This window comes from Diadema antillarum, unplaced genomic scaffold (genome assembly GCF_040938485.1).
Source record: "Diadema antillarum isolate AM-2024a unplaced genomic scaffold, OU_Dant_1.0 seq00000002_RagTag, whole genome shotgun sequence".
In the NCBI taxonomy this organism is placed as follows: Eukaryota; Metazoa; Echinodermata; class Echinoidea; order Diadematoida; family Diadematidae; genus Diadema; species Diadema antillarum.
The window spans coordinates 1,391,887-1,412,924 of NW_027271124.1; the positions used below are offsets into that span (position 1 = coordinate 1,391,887).

General features: G+C 37.9%; 1 protein-coding gene across 1 annotated transcript; it reads left to right on the forward strand.

Moving 5' to 3' along the window:
• The first annotated feature begins 442 nt into the window (after nt 1-442).
• LOC139724872 (protein tyrosine phosphatase domain-containing protein 1-like) lies at nt 443-18,143 on the forward strand. The gene is made up of 12 exons (XM_071635995.1): nt 443-717; nt 3,797-3,877; nt 4,445-4,560; nt 5,861-5,961; nt 7,126-7,241; nt 9,032-9,121; nt 9,694-9,793; nt 10,896-11,510; nt 12,898-12,927; nt 13,904-14,005; nt 15,340-15,447; nt 17,094-18,143. Exons 1-12 carry the CDS (start codon nt 491-493, stop codon nt 17,568-17,570), a joined length of 2,163 nt encoding a protein of 720 aa, XP_071492096.1. The 5' UTR covers nt 443-490; the 3' UTR covers nt 17,571-18,143.
• Nucleotides 18,144-21,038: the final 2,895 nt, after the last annotated feature.

The following is a 21,038-nucleotide window of genomic DNA, read 5'->3' on the forward strand; positions in this document are numbered from 1 at the left end:
CGTTGTGGTTCCATGATGTGATGGCGAGGCCCTGCTCGTCTGACGCCGTGCTCGGCACGGCATCTGGTCTGGCTATAAAGTCTGTAAATATAGTTGCAGACATTACCAGAGAAACACAAGCTGCCCATAATTCGACCACAACACTGTCCCATAAGTTGACCACCTGCGACATGTAAAAACCTGTATGCTTTTGCACACAGTCGAATCTTGGCACAGGAGGTCGAACCTTGGTGGGCATGCGGGTGTCGATACTGTAGGTCCATTGAGTATCTTTTAGAGTATCATGTTTATAACTGATATTTTTTTCAATGCCTCTGATCACTATCATGAAAAGATTGGTCAAAGTCAAACAGAGGACATTTGTCCAATTCTATGCATTCAACTCTGTTTCAGATGCCTTACACATCAAAGGGTGAGTTCAATCCTCTGAGCACCATGTGATTACATTTGTCATCATCCTGTGCTGAGTTCAGGAGGTTCCACCATCACCATGTCCTCCGAGGGGAGCAGGAGCAGGGTGGACAGGAGCACGGGGGAGCACATCAGCTCCACCCAGCGCCCCACGGCCAAGTACAGCGCCCTCACCGACAGCCTACGAGTGCTCACCACCGGCTCCATGCAGTGCTCCATGTTCTGCGGGGGGAAAGGCTGCAAGTACGACAACCCTGCAAAGTGGAGCGAGGACCAGATGGCCATCAAGGGCCTCTTCTCTCACTGGTGAGCGAAGTTTGCATTGCACACGTCACAATGGAGGTTGCAAAGCTAGACTTCAGGGAATGTAGAACTCCTATTTCATGCAGACACAAAGATACACATAGTAATGTGTAAATACATTATGTGTATCTTTGTGTCTGCATGTAACAGTGCCTGAGAATAAAACTGAACCACCTTTTATTTGATTTTTTTAGTATGTGTTCAGATTCTAGATTATCCATGAAATACTCTGATTTTACTTTATTATATTCAACTTTCTGAGGTGGAAAGCATTTCTTTTTCAAGTATTGCTGATGCTATATTGTGATAAAGTTTCACTATTGTCTTTAGTGGTAAGGAATTATACACCAGCAATATTTCTGTAGGAGTACATCGTTCCTCCTTTTTTTTTTTAGTGTATTATAAGTTGATCATATTTAGCTTGGATTCATACATGCATACATACACTGTACTCAATTGCATGTGCTCCCCATGGGAAAGTGTTTTGGAAATCTTAGGGCAAGTCCAAGATAAGGTCCCCTCAGAAGGCTAAATTTCATCTTTGCTCAATATTGACATGTTTGGTATCATTTTGAAGCTTATGAGTTGAAGTTTTGATTTCTGTGGAGGAAAAAATGATATTATGTAAATTTATGCAAATTTCAAGGGCTTCATTTGCATAAATGTGAAACAGCGTTACGTATGGGACATTTATAAAAATTCATATTAATTCAAAGGAAAGCAAATAATATTTGATTAATATGTGGACTTAAGAAGTTCATCACATAGTTTAACTTGGTATGAAAATTTAGGGATTATGCAAATGATTATGCAAATTAACTCGTGTCCTATCATGAGATGTCCCATACGTAACAAAATGAGGTCATTTTTTTAGGTTTTTTCTGAAATTGCTAAGGTTATTTTAATGCCCTTTTGGAAACTTCTAATTTATTGTTTAGAGAAATTAAATACCAGAGAAAAAAGGAAAAAAAGTAAAAGAATTCTTTTTTATTAGGCATTGAAATAATGTTACACGTATGGGACAAATGCGTTACGTATGGGACATCCTCATACATATTGCATGTGAATGCATGTAGCTAACTGAGAAGGTCTCTCAGTATACAAATGGTCAATCATCCTGAAGAAAGCATCCCAACATTGTAGCTACTTTTTGAGTTATAGACACTTGAAACAATACATGAACTTGACTGAACAATTTTCAGAAAGGGGGAGGGGAAAATGGCAAAATACACAATGAAAAATCATCATTAAAGGGATGGTATAGTTTTTTGTAGAAATGGGGATTCAGTCTTCAACATTTAAAGAGATGATTGGAAACCAATTATATGAATTACTTATTAGAGCATAAAATCCTAAGACTAGAGGAATTCAAAGTTTATGTGATGGAGATCCAATTTGAAATGGTTGTGATATATGTAGTAGAAAAAAAAAGTAACACGATTTTTTTTTAATTGCAAGTGATACACAAATTGTCCTTATTCAGTTTTCAGTAGTAGCCACAACAAAATTCATGGGTATACATACTGAGGTGTGACTCGAATCAATGACCTGATAGACAGACATCACATGTCTACTCGATCACTGGGGTTCCACGCAGCAGGTATTGCTTATTTATTAAACTTAATATTTCTTGTGTCAAGTTGTTTTTTATTGAAACTAAATGGCAAACTGCCCTTCATCAATGGAAGTAAACACTTTAAACTATTCAATATTTCAGTAATACAGAACTGTAACTATCCTGATAAAAATAGGGCATACATACTCAGGTTGGTCATAAAAAATATAGAATATGATTGAATGTGATTATGATGGTAAATATGCGGGGAATATTGTTCCCTTGTCAATGTGGATCAGTATTTGAGTAATTTCAACTGATTCCAACTCAATAATTATGCAAAAATTTGTTTATGGGTATTTTGCAAAATTATTTTGCAAAATACCCATAAACATGGTTCTCCACACACTAAACGAATGGGGGACAAAGGGCATGCATACCCAGGTTGGTCATAAAAATATAAAAATATGATTGAATATGATTATGATGATGAATATTTGGGGAATATTGTTTCCTTGACAATCTGGATCAGTATTTGAGTAGTTTCAACTGATTTTACTTCAATAAATATGCAAAATACCCATAAACATGGTTCTTCACACACTAAATGAATGGGGGACAAACTGTCCCATACGTAACTGTCCCATACGTAACACGTCATGTCTGTCTTTAATTAGAACCTGTAATTAGAGCTTTTTGCCTCATGACATGAAACTTACCTGTGATAATCTTGAGTGTTGTGACTTTCATCACAGTGAGTTACAAGTTGTAGAATGATATACTTTCAGAGAGTTTTGAGGTTGAAAAAAATGTTCAAAAAAACAAAATTTTTCTGGTCCCATACGTAATGGCACTTATTTTCTCTTCTAGAATATAATTGTGAAGGTCATTTTTCTCCATTTTTTACATGATTATACTTCTTCTAGATATCAATCACCATGATGAAGTTCAATATGATCAAAGGCCATTAACACTATTTTTCAGGTCATAAAAGTCTCTGAATGTCCCATACGTAACGTGCGCGTTATCTTGGACTTGCCCATTAACATTTCTTTGTAATTTTGTAAAGTACAAGTAGAGAGGCCAAATCTTCCAAGATGCACCATGCATGACATGTCCAACTTAAGATCATAACAGAAAAATTGTCACATTGTTGGCTTGAGCAACCATATGAAATAATTATATGAATACTGTATACGCCATATATTTTGTGAGTCTAAATTTTTGCGATTCAGGACTTCCCGACAATTTTGTGAATGGTTAAATTCGCGATCATGGAGTCTTGTACTGAATGGAGAAATGTATACGTATGTCACATTCATATCGACATTAGAGTCAATATTTTTGTGTGTCTTTAATTTCGCGAATAGCAGCTGACTCGCAAAATTCGGGAAAATAAAAACCTCGTGAAATATTTGGCATATAGAGTACTCAGGGGTGTTGTTCCAGAGTAATGATGAAATGTTCTACAATAATCATGCAATTCATAATCAGTGCTTTTGCAATTCAACATGTCTATTCGCACAGGGTGACAAAGAAGATTCTTGCTATGTCAAGACCATCTACAGATGCAGTCAGGAAGTACGACATCATCAAGCAATTTAAGCAGTAAGTACATAAAGTATCTCTCATAAATACTAGTGCTAATGGACCACATACTAACTAGGTGAATCTTTCTTGCTTTCTCCTTTTATGATTTGCTATTTGATAGTTGTCTCTGAACATTTCATTGGTAATGCGAACAAAGTAAAATTCTTATGAAGGAGAAATTAATAAATGAAAGGAAGATATTATTCAGAGGGGTGAAGACTCAGGTTTGAGTTTCAGGTTTGAGTTTCTTCAGTTTAGACAAACTGAAGAAACTCAAACCTGAGAAATTAATATTTTTAAATCTTCATAGTTTGTTTTAAGTAATACCAGCAATATAAGGAAAACTACTGATGTATGTCTTTTCTGAAGATACTACTTTGATGTTACAGCTATGTGTGGATCGAATAATGAACATTAAAAGATATTCAGGGCGAGGAGGGAAACAATGCTTGCCTTCTGCATCAATTTCCAACATATTTTGTTTGATGCTGTTGTGAAATAGATAGCATTTTGTGACTCCACAAGACACATGGCTATGATACCAAAGCAATGGGTGAATATGTGACCTTTGTGTTTGACATGCAGGTATGGTATCAAAGCCATAATCAACCTACAAACACCTGGTGAACATCCTAACTGTGGACTTGGGCTGGAACCAGGGGGATTCTCTTACAATCAACAGGAATTCATGGACAATGACAGTGAGTTTTCTGTCCTTGGGAGCAGCATTTTATTAATGCATGATATGTATATATAAAGTAAAGAAAGAAAAAAAAAATATGTATCAGGATATCTACAAATGTTGATGTTCTTTTCTACCAAGTTATATGTGGATGTCCTCTTTTCTTTTATTCAAACTTTATTTGGGTGCTTTTCTAGTGGATTGCAACTCCAAATTCAAGTCGAATCAAAAATAGATAAGAGTAAAATTGGATGAGTAGAATGAGAGTAGTAAAAGTTTCTTTCTTAAAATCAGACTTAATAGAAGAAAATTCTTGGGTATAGAAGTTTCACACGTTTTTAGTGATTCATTCAATTGTTTGCAACTTCACTGCATATTGACGGAGTTGATGTGATTATCTACTCACAAGTCTGCCATTATTATATAAGTTGCCTTGTCGGTATCTATATCAAACATATCAATGGATTAGATGAGAGATATTTGATGTACAGTTCTCTATAAATGCCCCTGGTATACTTTTGGCTCTTAAGCTTTGTGTTTGGGGAGATTTGTGGACTTTTGCTGGAGACAAATGAGTTAGGGGCAGCTTTAGTTCATTGATTTTGAAATTTACAGACTGAGCAGATTGTACGACTTTTGAACGGATTTACTTAAACTTGATGCAAATCACACTGGAAAGCTGACAACATAATATGCTTGTATCCAACTAGTATTTGTATTTGTGTGCATTTTGGGTGTTTTTTGTCATCAACAGTTTACTGTACAAGCTGTAATTTTCATGTACAGATATTTTCGCGAAGTAGGAGGTGACAGACATTTTGGAGAGATGTTCTTTTCGCGAAATGGCACTGAGGCGACATTTTTGCATGTTGTTAAATTTGTAGTTCAACTGTGATTCCAAAAATTCTAGAAAAATAAACCCTCTTCAAAGTAACAGCTTACTGTATACCCCATATATTTTGTGAGTCTAAATTTTCACGTATAGGGAATTCCCGACGATTTCGCGAGTGGTTCAATTTGCGATAGTGGAGTCCTCGTGGAGTACAGGCGTACGTCACATTCACATCGGGGATCAGACTCGATATTTTTGCGTGTCTTTAATTTCACGAATAGCACCTGACGCGGGAAATTTGCCAAAATAAAAACCTCGTGAAATATTCGGAGGATACAGTATACAGTACATCATATATAGTGTTGTTTTACTCTGTGAGTATTGTATTGTATAGACAAGTGCACGAAGGACAAGTACTGACAAAACATTCTTGAGATTTCAGAACTTATGTTTGTGCGCTTGTCTGCCCTGTGTTTCATGTGTGCAGTTTTCTTCTACAACTTTGGTTGGGATGACTATGGAGTGAAGTCTCTGACCTTCATTCTAGACATGGTAAAGGTCATGTCATTTGCCGTCAAAGAGGGGAAGGTATGTCAGAGTTTTCACTTCCTTTTCATTGTCCAAGCATGTGATGACATGTTGTCTAACTAACCTCGCTTTAAAACAGATTTTCTGTTTTCCATATTCTCACAATGCAAGAAATTGTTCTTGTTAAAGGGAAGGTAAACCCAAAGAGCAATGTGGATTGAGTGAAAGCAGCAACATTAGTAGAACACATCAGTGAAAGTTTGAGGAAAATCGGACAATCGATGCAAAAGTTATGAATTTTTAAAGTTTTGGTGTTGGAACCGCTGGATGAGGAGACTACTAGAGGATATGACGTATGAGTGGACAACAATACAAAGAAAATGCAACAAAAATTCACTTTTCTAGAATTATGAAAGAGCAGTGGACCAACCGCTTTCAGAAAGCAGGGGGAATAATTGCTACCCTTAACATATGTCAATATCAAGTTGATGGAATTTGTAATTATCATGAAAAATTGATTTTTGTAGTATTTTCTTTATATTTAACTTTGAGTGATCCTGTAAGCCAGAATATGGTGCATGTATGCATGTATTCCAACTGTTGGCTGTCCCACTTTTATCAGTCTGGGGTTTTGAAGGGAATCATTGCTTCCAGTGGATTGGTGTTGTACATGCAAGACAATGCAGATGTCATGCCAGTAGATGTTTGAACAGCAAAGAGTTTGGATAACTTCCTCAAAATCAGTGCAAAAGAAATTGCTAGTAAATAATATTTGGCTTTTTGTTTAGAAAGTATTAAAATTGTGATATGTATTCTAATGAACCAGTATCGCAGTGCATTATCACATCATATTCAGGTGGGGTTTAATGAAATAAGTTTAGAATGGTTCAGCTGTTGTAGTAATGATGATGATAATAATTGTTATTTGCTATTATCATTGTTCTCCTTCTTTTTCTTGTTCTTCTATCATTGTTATTATTATTATTATTATTATTATTATTATTATTATTATTATTATTATGATTATTGTTATCATCATCATCATCACAGTCATCATCGTCGTATTATTATTATTATTTAGTTATATTCATTTATTCATTTACTTTTTTATTTATCATTATCATCATTATCATCATCATCATCATGGTTGTTGTTATAACATTCCTTACTACTACTTCTACTTCTACTGTGGTAACCATCATCATTGTATGTTTTGTTGTGCAGGTGGCTGTTCACTGTCATGCGGGTCTGGGGAGAACAGGAGTGCTGATTGCCTGCTACCTGATATACGCCAAGCGTCTGGATGGTGATAACGCCATTCACTTTGTCCGGGAAAAGAGGTAGGATTTACAGCTTACGTTGAATTCATGATCTGTTCCTCAAATAATATAGAGGACAAATAAGTTCTTTTCATGATGATCTGCAGTAGCTGCTGTGGTTCCCCAGAGAGTCAAGCAACCTTTGAAGAGCAATTATGCATTCACTCTGTTAGTATGGCAGAGAAAATCTAATGAGTCCCATGGTACTCTTCAGTTCATCAGAAAGAGGATGTGGGCAGCATCAGGGATATGAGTCAAAAATGATGATGAGCATTCACACTGTCTGTCTGTATATAAACTGCAAAGTCCACGAAGATGCATCTGTTTGAGATAACATGATAACATGTTATCATATTTGATGATATGTTGGTTGTTGTTGTTTTGGGTTTTTTTTAGTGTGTGTGTATGCATGTTTGTGCTTGATTTCTCCTAGGTTTCTTTGTGCGAGGAAAAACTTTAACCCAGCTTGATAAGATTCTTGGAATCATATGTTAAAAGATATTTTTGTGACAAATTGGAAGTAAGCATAGTGCTTAAATATTTACGTCTAAAACTAGTCAGTACAAAAAACACACTAGTGGCATTATACAGTGTAGTCTCATTAACATAATTTTTGGTGCATTACGGTACAAGCTTCCGATGAATGGTAGATTTATCTATATTTTTTTAATTCAATTCCAGTTTTCCAACTGTTTTCTTGTAACTACTCATAGCATTATGCCAGTACTCATAAGGTTGAAGTGCATGTACCAAACTGTCACATTTTTGTCAGTCCAAGTGGTGTGAAACACAATGTTCAAAAGAATTTTAGGGATGTTATCTTTTCTTATAAATATTACCCCATTTAGTTGAGAAACAAGAAATTTTCAGTGAACATAATCTATCATTTGATCTTCGTATGTTAGTACATAGATGTCAGTCCACCATAATGAATGTTTGCAACAACAACAAAAAATCATTTTGGCAAAAATTCTAAAAGATTGCTTGTTGGAAGCAATTTTGGGGCAAAGTCATTATATAAGATATATAGAATATTATAAAATCTTATTGTATTGGGGAGTAATGCAAAATGGAAACAGAAATAACCCAATATCCCTGAAATTACTGCTTTTATTGTGAAAATACAAGGATCTATTGAGGGCTCGGTCACACAGCCCAAAAATTGCGTAAACGCATGAAATTTGGTTGTGCTTGCTTGTCGAGAATTTTCGCTGATTTATGCGATGAAAATCACTGATGAATTGCACAAGAACTACAGAAAGATCACACAAAAATCACTTACAAACCACACACTTTCAGCGCATAGGCGCGCAAATGCCCCAAATAGGGCGAATACGTGGTTGTGCGCGACGACTGAGGTCCACGAAAAACCATGCATAATCTGCGCATTATCACAAATGAACTGCGTATGAATTGCACATTATTCGCTCATTAACACGATAGCGGCAACATTTTCACGAACGATCACTGATGTTCCACGCATATTTCGCGCATTGTCCGTGTAAGAACTACGCAGACTACGCAAAAATTATGTAAAACAGTGCAATACTGCGTTAACTCTTACGCGAAGCCGAGTTTTGAGCTGCTCAAAACCTGGAATCACGAAAAGTGCCGATCCGGCGCATATCGGCAGACAACTATGAAGGTTCCACGTCAGACAAAGTCATGAAATGCGCAAATCGCGCATGTATCGCGTAAGGCTTGAATTTCTTGCGTGACTCATGCTTTTACGCGACTTTTCGGCTGTGTGACCAGGCCTTAAGTAAGTGTAAAACTCACCGTGTGATGATATGATTCCTTCCCTTGTACAGGCCTGGTTCCATCCAGACCAAGGGACAGGTGGAATGCTGCCAGCAGTTTGCCCAGTTCCTCCTCCCGCTACGTGTCATCTTTTCCTCCTGGTAAGATTTCTTCCCAAGATTCCTTTCCATACCCTCCCTTCCCCCCAAGAAAAAAGGTAAATGAATAGATAAATATAAATAAACACAAGGACGATTAGTCCCCACGTGCAAGAAGAGTTTTTCTCTTTTTTTCTTCTTTTTCTTTTTCTTTTCTTTTTTCCCCTATAGTTACTCTTTATTGTGTTTGTGTTGCTTGTGATGATGTGGTGTGATACTGTTTTAGCCCATTAGGAATAAGCTTGTCAAGTCAATTCAGTACAAACCAATATCATTCATTCTGTCACCAAGTATGCATTGGCCAAAATTACTAGGTTTGCAATATCAAATAGGCACACATTACCTTGTATGTGTGAATAAGTTACATTATAGATTGTAAAGTACATAAGGTACTTTGCAGCAAATGTGATACGACGAGCAGTCAACCAAGTAGGTAGCTAGGATCTTTTAGTTGTTGCATAAATCTTTAAATCAAATACATGTAATTTCATTCTTTCATGTGATTTTAGATAAATTTGATTCATAATCATTAAGACAGCTGTCTTATTTTGTTTTGTTTTGTTTTTCAATTTCAGTGATCCCTGTTCGTACCCATTCACACTTCAGCAGTTCATCAACAGGCAGAAACACATGCTTCATGGTCCAGAATCACGAGAGCTTAAACATATACCAAAGGTAAGTCAAAGCACTACTACTATATGATATTATATCCCACTAAACCCATTGAAGACGAGTCACGAGTATACTCAGGCAGGTGTCTATGGGAAATGCGTGTTATAGCAAAATCAGTCCGTCCTCAACGGGTTAAGAATGTTTGACCAATGGGATTACTTGAATTTGGAACACATGACTGAGAGATGTTTTTCTCCCAACATCCATGCCATGGTACTGTCACATAATGTGATATACTTTATCGTTAGCACTTTTTATTATACCCGCAATTGATAAGGTATCGCTCACGTGTATCAGCCATGGCCAATTCCGGCAGATGTGCCAATGTCATATGTGCTAGCAAAGCGTGGCGGCCAGGCATAGAGATCCATGTTCGCGGCCTAGCCTCCTCACAATTATCGATACATCAGTATCGCTTTTAATCATCTTAGATCTAACGTTAGTCTTGTTCCTTCGACTGCCACAGACCACGGTTGTACCACCTGTGTTGTAATATTCAGCACGAGGATAAAATAAAAATCTGCATGGTTGATGGAATACATTTTTATCAAATCTCAATTTTGTCAGTCGATGTGGGATATAAAGCAAATAATCATCTCCTATTTCTCGGGCAATGGATACAATCTAACATCGCCTCGGTGATGTTAGATTGTACCATCGCCCTCACTGTCGATGATTATTTGCTTATGATATGTATGAATATTCTCTTTGATATCATCATGTCTTATGTGTGTGTAGAAGGTATGAATGTATAATAAAGCACTTGTTTCAATTTATGCCCAGAATTGTATGAGTCGGACTGTTATTTCTTCAGTAAAAATGAAATCATTATGACAATTTTATCTGCATGAATTTTGATAAGTATCCATCATTTTGAACAAAAATGAGCAAGAAGGATCTCAATTTTGTTGTATCAGTTCAAATTTTTTTTTTTGTTAGATTAGGAAAGGAGGATGTCCATCCGCAGATTGTAAAGATCACATGATTATATAGCCTCAAGTTCGCAGATCCCTTGTTATTAATTAGACACACAAGTCATGACACGTGAATCAACCACTAGTCCGTGAGTGAACGATTCTCTAATTACCGTCTCATCTTTCTGCAGCTCATCAAGGTGGTCTGCCTTCGTCTCCACCAACTGGCAAAGATCAGAGACGTGCACACCACACACCACCTGGAGAGACAAGACAGTGCGGAGGCCATGAAGGCAGCAGTGCCTGGAGCATTCCATGACTCCAGACATGCCCAGGACAATGGCATATCATCCTCGTCTCCGAGACGTAGGAGAAGTAACAGCACTGGGTTGGTCGACACAGAGAATGGACTCAGCCCAGCCTCTGCCCAGAAGGAGTCTAAGATCCCTCCGGGGAGACGGAGTCCCAACCTGGACTTGCGCAAGATGCGGTTGAGCGATGGCAGGGCAGCGGTGTCGAGTTCGGAGGACGACGGCTCGTCGCTAGGGAAAGGGAGCCTGGGATCGCATCCATCCGGCCTCGGCCTGAACCGACTCAGGACTAGCACGTCACTGCTGAGTCAGGAGACCCTTGCGAGTCTTCCTGATCGCAGAGAGGTTGAGTTGGTTGCAGAGGCCTTTAGCTATGACATGAAGGCGAACTTGGCTGATGATGATGATGATAATGAGAAGGAGGATGAGGAGGATGAGGAAGATGGGGAAATGGGGCAGTCGGGGATTGAAGATGATGCAGTCACAGCGATGAGGGTGAATATGTCTTTCATACACATATAGTTATCAGTGATAGTGCAGATGATTTCATGACATTTGTGTAAAAGTTGTTTCCTCAATGTTCGTCAATGTGTTGCCTCTTGCCTCTGTGCTGTTTTGTCAGGGGGGGGGGGGTCATAAGTTTGTGTGTTTTTTGTGTAATCATTCAACAGACACAATCATTATAGATATGCCATCAAAAGGAGTGCAGAATTGCAGAAGTCAATAATACTAATGTAGTTATTCTGATATTGGATTGTGTGTGTGTGTGTGTGTGTGTTTCACTGAGAAAATTAATTCATATGACACGGATTTACTGCATCATTTCTTGTAGAGTTGAATGTGCATATCATTTGTCACTTCGTTATCAGCTATCTAGGACACTAATATCTTTACCAGTCCTCTTATTTTGTCCCTGATATGATTTGAATCAGTAATGCTGCATTTACACCTTGCTCCTGGCGGCCACAGCAATCACGTTTCAGACTACCATGGACAAAACAGGATGGATGTGAGGTGATGTGGGGGGATGGGATGGGCAAACATGAAAGGCTGTGAATGCCTTGGATGCAGTGTTAGATTTTTAAACTGTCAAATTATTTACCACAGCAATCTTGGTGTTGATAAAAAATTTAGTAGGCTGTAGTGAAATGACACTAACAGAACAAAATGTGACACAATGTAATAGGTTGTAATAAAAATTGGAGGTGGTCGGTAGTGGGATGCAACGGGAAATATGTTTGTTTCAATTTCATATTCCCATTTCACATCACAAAAAAACAGCATTAAACATCCAGTGTTACAAGATGAAACATATACACAATCACACATAAAAGACACAACAATGACAACAAGATTACAGACATAAATTTTTACAGTTTACAACAGGAGAAAGGTAAAATAGAAAATGGTGAACACATAAAAAGCCAATACGGCTATGTGTAGTCTAGCTTGACCAGACGCCTTGAGAACAGCGTCTGATAGCTGCATGTTCACTGGAGTGAGGACCGGAACGATCAAGACTAGAATGGGGGAGAGAGAGAATGTCCCTCCTACCCACGACCTGCTGCCCACGACACACTACGTTTCAGGTAAACGCAGCTGCCTTGGCCACAGGGACCATGGTGTAAAATGTAGCATAACACATTCAGACAATTTGCACATTGATATCAATTTATCTTGAGAAAGAAACAAAAAAAGCAACCAGATAAATTTGTTTGACAAGTCTCAGAGTAACTTCCAAATTTTGCAGTACACCTCACTTTTTCCGTTATTCCAAGCTGGAGTTGAGGGCGTATTCTAATTATAGCTGTGATGTGCTTTAATGCTTCTTTATAACCTGTAATATCATAATGCTTTATTCCTTTTCTTTTCCTTTTTTCAGAATCTGAAACAGAGAGTGGAATCACTGCAGGTCAGTATCTCCAGTCATGAAGTCATCTTAGTCTACAAAAATGCATTGCACATCAACTAGATCAAGAAAAGTAACACCTTGTCGATCAAAATGATATGAAACTGACTTTAAAGAATTCATTCGTAGGGAAGGTATACCACATTATGTGGTTGATTATGTTGTCAATGAGTTCATGATTCGCTTATTTCAAGTACGTGTGTATGTTTATGCATTCTCTGAGTGTCTTCAGTGCCCCCAAACGAGATTCTTTTTGCAGGTCAACAGAGAACAGACAGGTTGGTAATCTCACTTGTGCGAAAACAGTCAAGCGGTACATGTACCCCCTTTCCACTGTCAACTATATGTGCCATTGAACAATGAAAATATCAATCAGGCACAAGGCGTGAATAGGGCGTGCACTGGTGGGCTGACAAACTCTTTTGTTATACACAAAAAACGCACCTGAATGGGGTCAGTGAAATCAAATATCTACTGAGCTCAGCCTTGATCGCTATGCACATGTTTATACGAGTTTATCAGCAAAACAAGTGCATGCTACATTAGAGAAAAAGTAGATTATACTGTGATACACGCAGTTTTCATCCAGAAAGAAAAAAGATATTGATAGAAGAAACTCTAATCTTTCTATTAAAGCCAGTTTTTCTGGGCAGCATAACACAAACGAATATGAATTTAGGCCGTGAATGCAGGCACTCCTGTCCACATTGTGGGAACCTGGTTTACCAGGTTCCCGTAAAGAATGGGTTAACATGAATTTTAGGAAAAATTATATCTGTGAGCATATGAGATTTATGATATGCACATATTTCCTCCCTCCTCTCTGGGGAAAAAAAAATAAGTTCTGGTGAAATTATAGTTGAAGCCATTGATATTCGATGCCTGTGTTTACAATTTGCAACTAGTAATTGATTCAGATGGTTTTCTGCATGTGTGCCCATCTTTTAAACCATTGTGTCATCCCATCTTCCTCTTACAGCGCAATTTGAATCAGAGCGAGTCCGCCTGGAAGATTATAACCACAGAGGAGGATCCATTTGTCATCTCAGCGTTGATGTGGTCTTGGCTGGAGCAGCTGAAGGTATTAAAGAGAAGCTGTAATCACATAGCAGCGTACTCGTTTGTGTTTCTCTGTCGCATACATAATCGATCGTATCTGCTTTCATTTACGTGATTAAGCCAGCTAGCTCATGTGTTCCATGAAGAAGTTTTACTTAGGAGATGTTTTTACAGTTGCATCTTTGCCCAAGGGTTTGGATGGTGGTCTAAACATATCATGTTGATGGATATGATGGAGCCATTGGCCAAGTTTGACTTAGTAGTGGTTAAATTCGAATTAAACTGATTCATGATTTTAAGAGGGCATCAAAACTGTTGAAAAATATAGATGATTGATTTCCACTAACTGTTCACATGTGAACTGAAATGTGCTTTGAGTGTGAAAAAGGACAGGAGTGAATGTATGTGTGTTTATGAGTACGTGTAGACTGTTGCTATGTATTGAAACACAATGAAACATGTCTCAGCGGTCACTCATGTATTGCATCAACAAGCTTTTGTAAGTCTTGAAAACTCTCCCCAGGGGAAATATTATGTGTTAAAGAACATCAATACAGTGGCCACCTGTTTATTGCAGCCAATAGCCATCTAATATCTCTCCGATGGTCAATATTTGATTGTATGCAGTGGCTACATTGTCCAGTATCTTGGCCCTGTTTCTTAAAGCTGTTTAAAAGTTACACATGACTTTACAAAGGACTTGAATATGAAGTGCCAATTCATGTGCCCATTTTTTTTTTTCGTATTTTTTAACAAAGTATGACTGTATGTCAGTATTTCTTCTACATTGGGCAAAAATACACTTAACTAAAAATGTGTGTTTAAATGTAAGAATACCTAGTCATTATCATCTGCAAATTTCAACTTTAGCTATTGAAATTAACAATGATTAGGGAACTCACTTGGCTTGCCATATAATAAGTGGTTCGTAAAGTCATGCATAACTTTACAGTTTTATGAAACAGGGCACAGGTTTAGCCCTCTTTGCATGCCTATTGAGTTGATGTTTTTAGACAACAGTATCTTTCTAACCAGCCAAATTGGTACCTACAAAATTTGTAGACTTAAAGAAAATATAGACAGAGAGCAACAACAACAACAAAACGTTTTGCCCTGATTTATACTTTTAAATACTACATACTTTAAGATGCATGGCACTCATATCTGAACAGTAAACATGGTGTCACAGGAATTAATCATTTATCACTGATGGCATAGCTTGGTATGCTCCTCATTATTGAAAATTATGAGAACGGCATAATTGAAACTAATGTAATCTGTGCAGATTACCAGACTTCGCCGGTTGTACATGATGTAACTTGCACTTAACTCTTAATATTGAATGACAATCTGTAGGAACCACTTTTAAAGGAAGAAGACATGGAGACGTTGATGGAAGACGACATGGAGGCGTTGATGGAAGACGACAGTGACATTCTTGAAGCCCTCACCCGTCTCGATAAGGTAGGTAATACTGCTAAACGAGGAATGTTCGCGTGTATTTCTATTTTGAAAAATTTGCGAGAGCCAAGATTTGCAAAATTAAAATACAGTTGAACCTCTCGTATCCGGACAAGTCGGGACCGGGGCTCATCCGGATAAGGGATTTGGCCAGATACGGGAGACTCAATGCTTTATACATGTACATATGTACATACACATGTACTGATGTAGCCCATTGTAGTACCACGCGTAGTAATGTGTATACTGCAACCTTTTCATTGTTACACTCAGTAACAGACCCCAAAATAGAGGTTCGTGTTTGCAAGAATGAAATCATTTTTTTCAATAAATTCTTGGGATGATTTACCTAAATAATTATTAAGAAATGTATCAAGTAGATCTTGAAAATAAACAGTACGAGTCGACGAAACTACGCTTCAAAATTCGATCCATCTCGAAACAATGCATGTCTATCTAGATCTAGTTATATCGACGGCTGTGTATGGACCTATATGTGGCAATGCGATATCAGAGGACTCGAGCGCATAATCTGTCCATGTTCTTGCGATGATTTGGGGATGTTAAAATGTCTGAAGGTAAGCAGTTTGGAAGGAAATTTGATGTAATGCGTGTTAATCATGTTGGAAGTAATATGTAATTCATGTGTGTTTGTGTAAGAGTTCTCAAGGAGTTGGGAATCCCCCTTTCCTCCCATAATTATATATAAAAAAAAATCACGGCGAGATTGCGTCCATATAATAGAGAGATCCGGATAAAGGGACGCCGGATAAGAGAGGTTCAACTGTATACACAAAATCTCTTGTCTACACTATTTGCATTGAGATTTTGTTCTTGTTGTGCTCATTTTTTTTCTTTCGAAAGGACGTTAGAATATTCTGCATAGTAAGAGAAAAAGTTTATTAAGTTTTACATGAGAAAAAAAAAATTATTTTGTCTAATCACACCAAAAACCAAAGGTTTGTCAGGTGCACAGTTATTATTTATGCTACAGAGAACTTAATGTGATGCAAGGAATGCTATAGATTATTTTCATAATAGGTCTTGAAATTGAATTACAGTTGAACCTCTCTTATCCGGCCTCCCTTTATCCGGATCTCTCTATTATATGGACACAATCTCGCCGTGATTTTTTTTTTTAATAATTACGGGAGGAAAGGGGGATTCCCCAACTCTTTGAGAACTCGTACACAAACACACATGAATTACATATTACTTCCAACATGATTAACATGCATTACATCAAATTTCCTTCCAAATTGCTTACCTTCAGACATTTTAACATCCCCAAACATCCCCAAATGTAACAATGAAAAGGTTGCAGTATACACATTACTACATGTGGTACTACAATGGGCTACATCAGTACATGTGTATGTATATGTACATGTATAAAGCATTGAGTCTCCCGTATCCGGCCAAATCCCTTATCCGGATGAGCCCCGTCCCGACTTGTCCGGATACGAGAGGTTCAACTGTACTAATAATTACGAATTCAAGACCAAGTGGTCTGGGTTGTATTCTGATGGATTTGTCCAAAAATGTGTAACAGATTTTTCTCACATAATACTCAAAATAGCAGAGCCCATCCAGGTGTGTAACTGATCACGGTACTTGTATGTGCTATGTTTGACCCTATCTCCCGTCAGAACCAGCGATTCACGGCGGAATGCATCCTCAAAACAATTGCCGGCCTGCGACCTTTGCCCAGCCACACCAATGCTCGCCTTGTGCAGCGATTCATCGCCGCAGCGACACAACGGCAAGCCGGCACCTGCGATGTCGCCTTTGGCAAGTTTGTTGAGAAGTACATCGACGCCGTCAGAGGCAACCTTCCCTCCCTGGAGTTCAACGACACGACGTCGAGAACAAGGCGTCAGTCGAAGGAGACGGAGAGGGAGCTTCCAAGAGGGAAGACAGGAAAGGAAGAGAAGAAGGAGAAAGGAAAGAAAAAGGAGGGGAAAGGAAAGAAGAAGGAGGCAGGCCTGTCACCAAGGACGCTGCCTCCCGTTGCCAAGCTACCCGAGAGGGAGCAAGAAAGAGACAATACTTCATCTGATGAGGAGCAGCCAAGGCAGTTCATTGTCCCCAAGAAGAAAGCAAACGTCTTACCTCCCATATTTTGACAACGGTGTGGGTGAGCATACATTCCAGAGCCAAGGAGCAAAAGACCCATCTCTACTTACGTGTGTCTCTCTAGTACCTTGACTGACATGTTACATTTGTTGTCCTGTGAAAAGACAACATAAGGTCCTCTTTTGTGTCAGAACAAAATTGATCTTTATCATTTTACTCCGAAGAATGTAGGAAACAAGATCATATAATAAAATTGCAATGATGGTTTGTTTTTTGTATACTAAATGCTGTTATCTTCATTGTGTGCAATACTTAGTGTTGAAGTGGGGAAATTTGAGTAACATTTCCCTAAAATTGCACTGTAATCAAAGCGTGTACACTATGAAAAGTTACAAATATAGCTCAGTCGCACTAAAATGCACTGAATGTTAAAGATGTCAAAGAACTCGGCAGATTACAGGATTATGATTTGTATGCACTCTAATAATATTGAATAAAATATTTGATAGTTAGATGGACTTGACAGTCAAGGAAAGTTTTCTACATCCAGTCACAATATCGCACACAATCACTGTTGTGTTTGGACAAAGGAAACCTGTAAATCATTAGAGCCACAACATTTCGATATCAATCCATTTACAAATGCACATTAATCTGCGTATGATTTTTGTTTTAAATGTTATAGGGTACTTGAGCAGCATAATGTAAATTGCCTAGGTTTGAGTTTTGATTTGAATTTGTTTTTGTTTGTTTTTGAACATCAGCTGTTATCCTGAAATCACCAGATTCAGATTCATCAAATTCATCTTTTATTGGTCTATGATAAGACATTGAAATGTTGTTTCCATTGACATTTGTACAATAATCATAACAATACAAACACATCTCACATTGCAATTACTTATTTTAATGAAAGTTATGATGAACGCAAATAGCACCCTACAAATCTATTACACAATCATACATAATTTGCACAAAAAATCATTTCTGTAACGTGAGCTACTTTGACCCTTCCCAGGCCCCAGATCCTACACTCATGTAGGATCTGGGGCCTGTGAATAACATTACATGAATGTAATCTTAATTACAGTCGGCAGACATTACAAAGGGCCATAGATATTGGACATAAATGCTAAATCTGTATTGTCTGTGAAGTGAAATATGCACCATAAGCTCAAGGATGTGTGGACCTACGTACATATGCACTTTGTTGCATTCCGTCCTCTGTACAGATTATGATGAAGAATGGGAAGCATATATAGGGAACATCATATGTCGACTTCCAGGCCATACACCACTGTATTCAGCTTGTTTAATGGTCAAGTTTGTTTCACTGTTACTGTGCCTCCGTGAAGAGGCGTGTCTGAGTTCATGTACAGTGACGTGTGTCCCAAAGCATCAATGCTCGTGGGCTTTTGCGTCAGTGCGAGATTGCCAATCTTATCTGAAATAGATCACAGCTCCAAGTCTTCTCCCTGCCTATCATCCAATGAATGTATTTAAAGAAAAGATTGCTCCTGTCGGCATTGATAATTGCTATGTCAGATACAGTGTAGTTACAGCTTGACATTAGCGGTGGCCCGTTGGCCATGGGCCACTAAACTGCCAAAATGGTTATCTTTTTTGGTTGTCCAATTGGGCAGCTAAGATTCATAATGTGTTTTTATGATTCCTTTTATTTCAGGCCACTACGTTTCTTTTGTCTTCATACAAAATTTAGATTTTAAAATTCTAATGGCCAATAGGAACCAAGGGAAAAAGAAAATTTGTGGCAAGCCCAGCTTGACTAAGTTGGATCAATGTTGATCATAAAATTTACATGCTGTCTCTCATCAGAGATGCATTGTTAATATATTGTAATGTTGCACTGCCCTAAATTAGATCTTATAAGCCAGTTCACAGTTAGCAATGGTCTGCAACGACCTTTGAATCACAGACTTTTCCAAACATAGATAGAAGAGTAGTTGAAAAACAGACAAGCGGTGATTTACACGTAAGTGCCAACTTTTGTTCATTTGATTGAAAAGAATACACATTCACCTGTACATACATTGTACCAATGTGCACTTGTTAATAATATGCCCATTGATAGCATAGTTTTCATGAAGACCTCTCCGGTCTTTCAAGTACCTTAACCCATTTCCTACAGGAACTTGGTGGCCTGTGTATTAAGTCTATGGGCATTTCAGAACTCAATATGGAGTCGGTTAACTATGAGTCAATTTCAAGAGAAGGTCCGCAATGGCCTTTATCTGCACATGCTCAAGATTGTAACTGTGAAATGGCTTATTGCACTGCACAGTGTTTAGGCTAACATGTGTGTGATCCATGCTGATGCCATTGCACCTGTGGACCAGTTCTTCATGACAAGGGATATATATATCCTAATAGATTATTTTATTTGAGTGTCGCACCACCGCAGATGAGCATTCTCTCCTTTCCCTTTCATTGGTCATTTCTCTTCACATGTTTGTTGATTGTTTGTTCTTGCCCGTAAGCTGTGGTGTGTTTAGGATGCCATGTGTTCCTTAAGTTGGATATCTATGCGGTAGGATATACATGGTTTTACTACTGAGAATTCAGTTTGATTTGTTGAATGTCCTTTGAAATTGATAAGAGTTAACTCTTACAAGCTTTGAATTGAGAATTTCTATGAATTTATTCAAATTGGAACATATTAACACATTGGAAATGAAAAAAAAAAACAGCACTAAAGATATTATCACTTGGTAGATATATGTAATGAAAATGAATTAGTTAGAAGCATAAAACATGCTGCTTTATTTTACTGTCTTTCACCAAGAGAAAAGAATATTTATGAAAATTATAAATGGCACTATCTTCAAATATCTGTATAAAAGTAAAAATATTCATTGAATTTTACAGATCTACTTATAAAGCTTTATGATTGATGATAAGATATATCAGCCCTGATATTGTTATATTGGCAACTTGTACAGTATAGGGACTGTATAGGAAGTAAAATGTCTAAAGCTCTATGTATGCATGTCTTCTGGTATTGAGTTGACATGCTGCTGCAATGGAGAATGGCAAAGCCACAGGGATTCCAGTCTCAATGATCATTATTAGTCACTTTCTACCAGGCCTTCTCTCCTTTGACTTGTGAAATTGCTAAGTTACTTTGTCTGTGGCACCAATATATTAGATGTATTCGTGTGATGAAAACCTAAAATGGCATGAAAATGCTTCATCCTGCCAGGAAAGCGCATGTTTTAAGAAACAATAGACCAAACAGGTTTTAGTTATTGTATTCTTCAGCAGCGACCGGGATGCGATATTGATGTTAAACATTAAAATCTGTTTCGAAGTTTCGAAGCAGACATATACAAGGTTACGTGTATATACCTCTGCTGCTGGCTGAACGGATTTCACAACTAACCTGTTTGTGATGGAACGCGTCTGTAGTTGCTGCCACTGTGCATGGCAACCACGCAACCTGTGACTGCGCGTTTCGTAGCAACCATGCATTGTCATGCCATGGTATGAAGTAGGTCGGG

What these genes read in the sequence shown, in the direction of transcription:
- LOC139724872 (XM_071635995.1), top strand. Translation starts at nt 491, where the DNA reads ATGTCCTCCGAGGGGAGCAGGAGCAGGGTGGACAGGAGCACGGGGGAG. An exon ending in AGCTTAAACATATACCAAAG is followed by an intron (nt 9,794 to 10,895) that starts GTAAGTCAAAGC and finishes ATCTTTCTGCAG; the next exon opens with CTCATCAAGGTGGTCTGCCT. An exon ending in AGAGAGTGGAATCACTGCAG is followed by an intron (nt 12,928 to 13,903) that starts GTCAGTATCTCC and finishes TTCCTCTTACAG; the next exon opens with CGCAATTTGAATCAGAGCGA.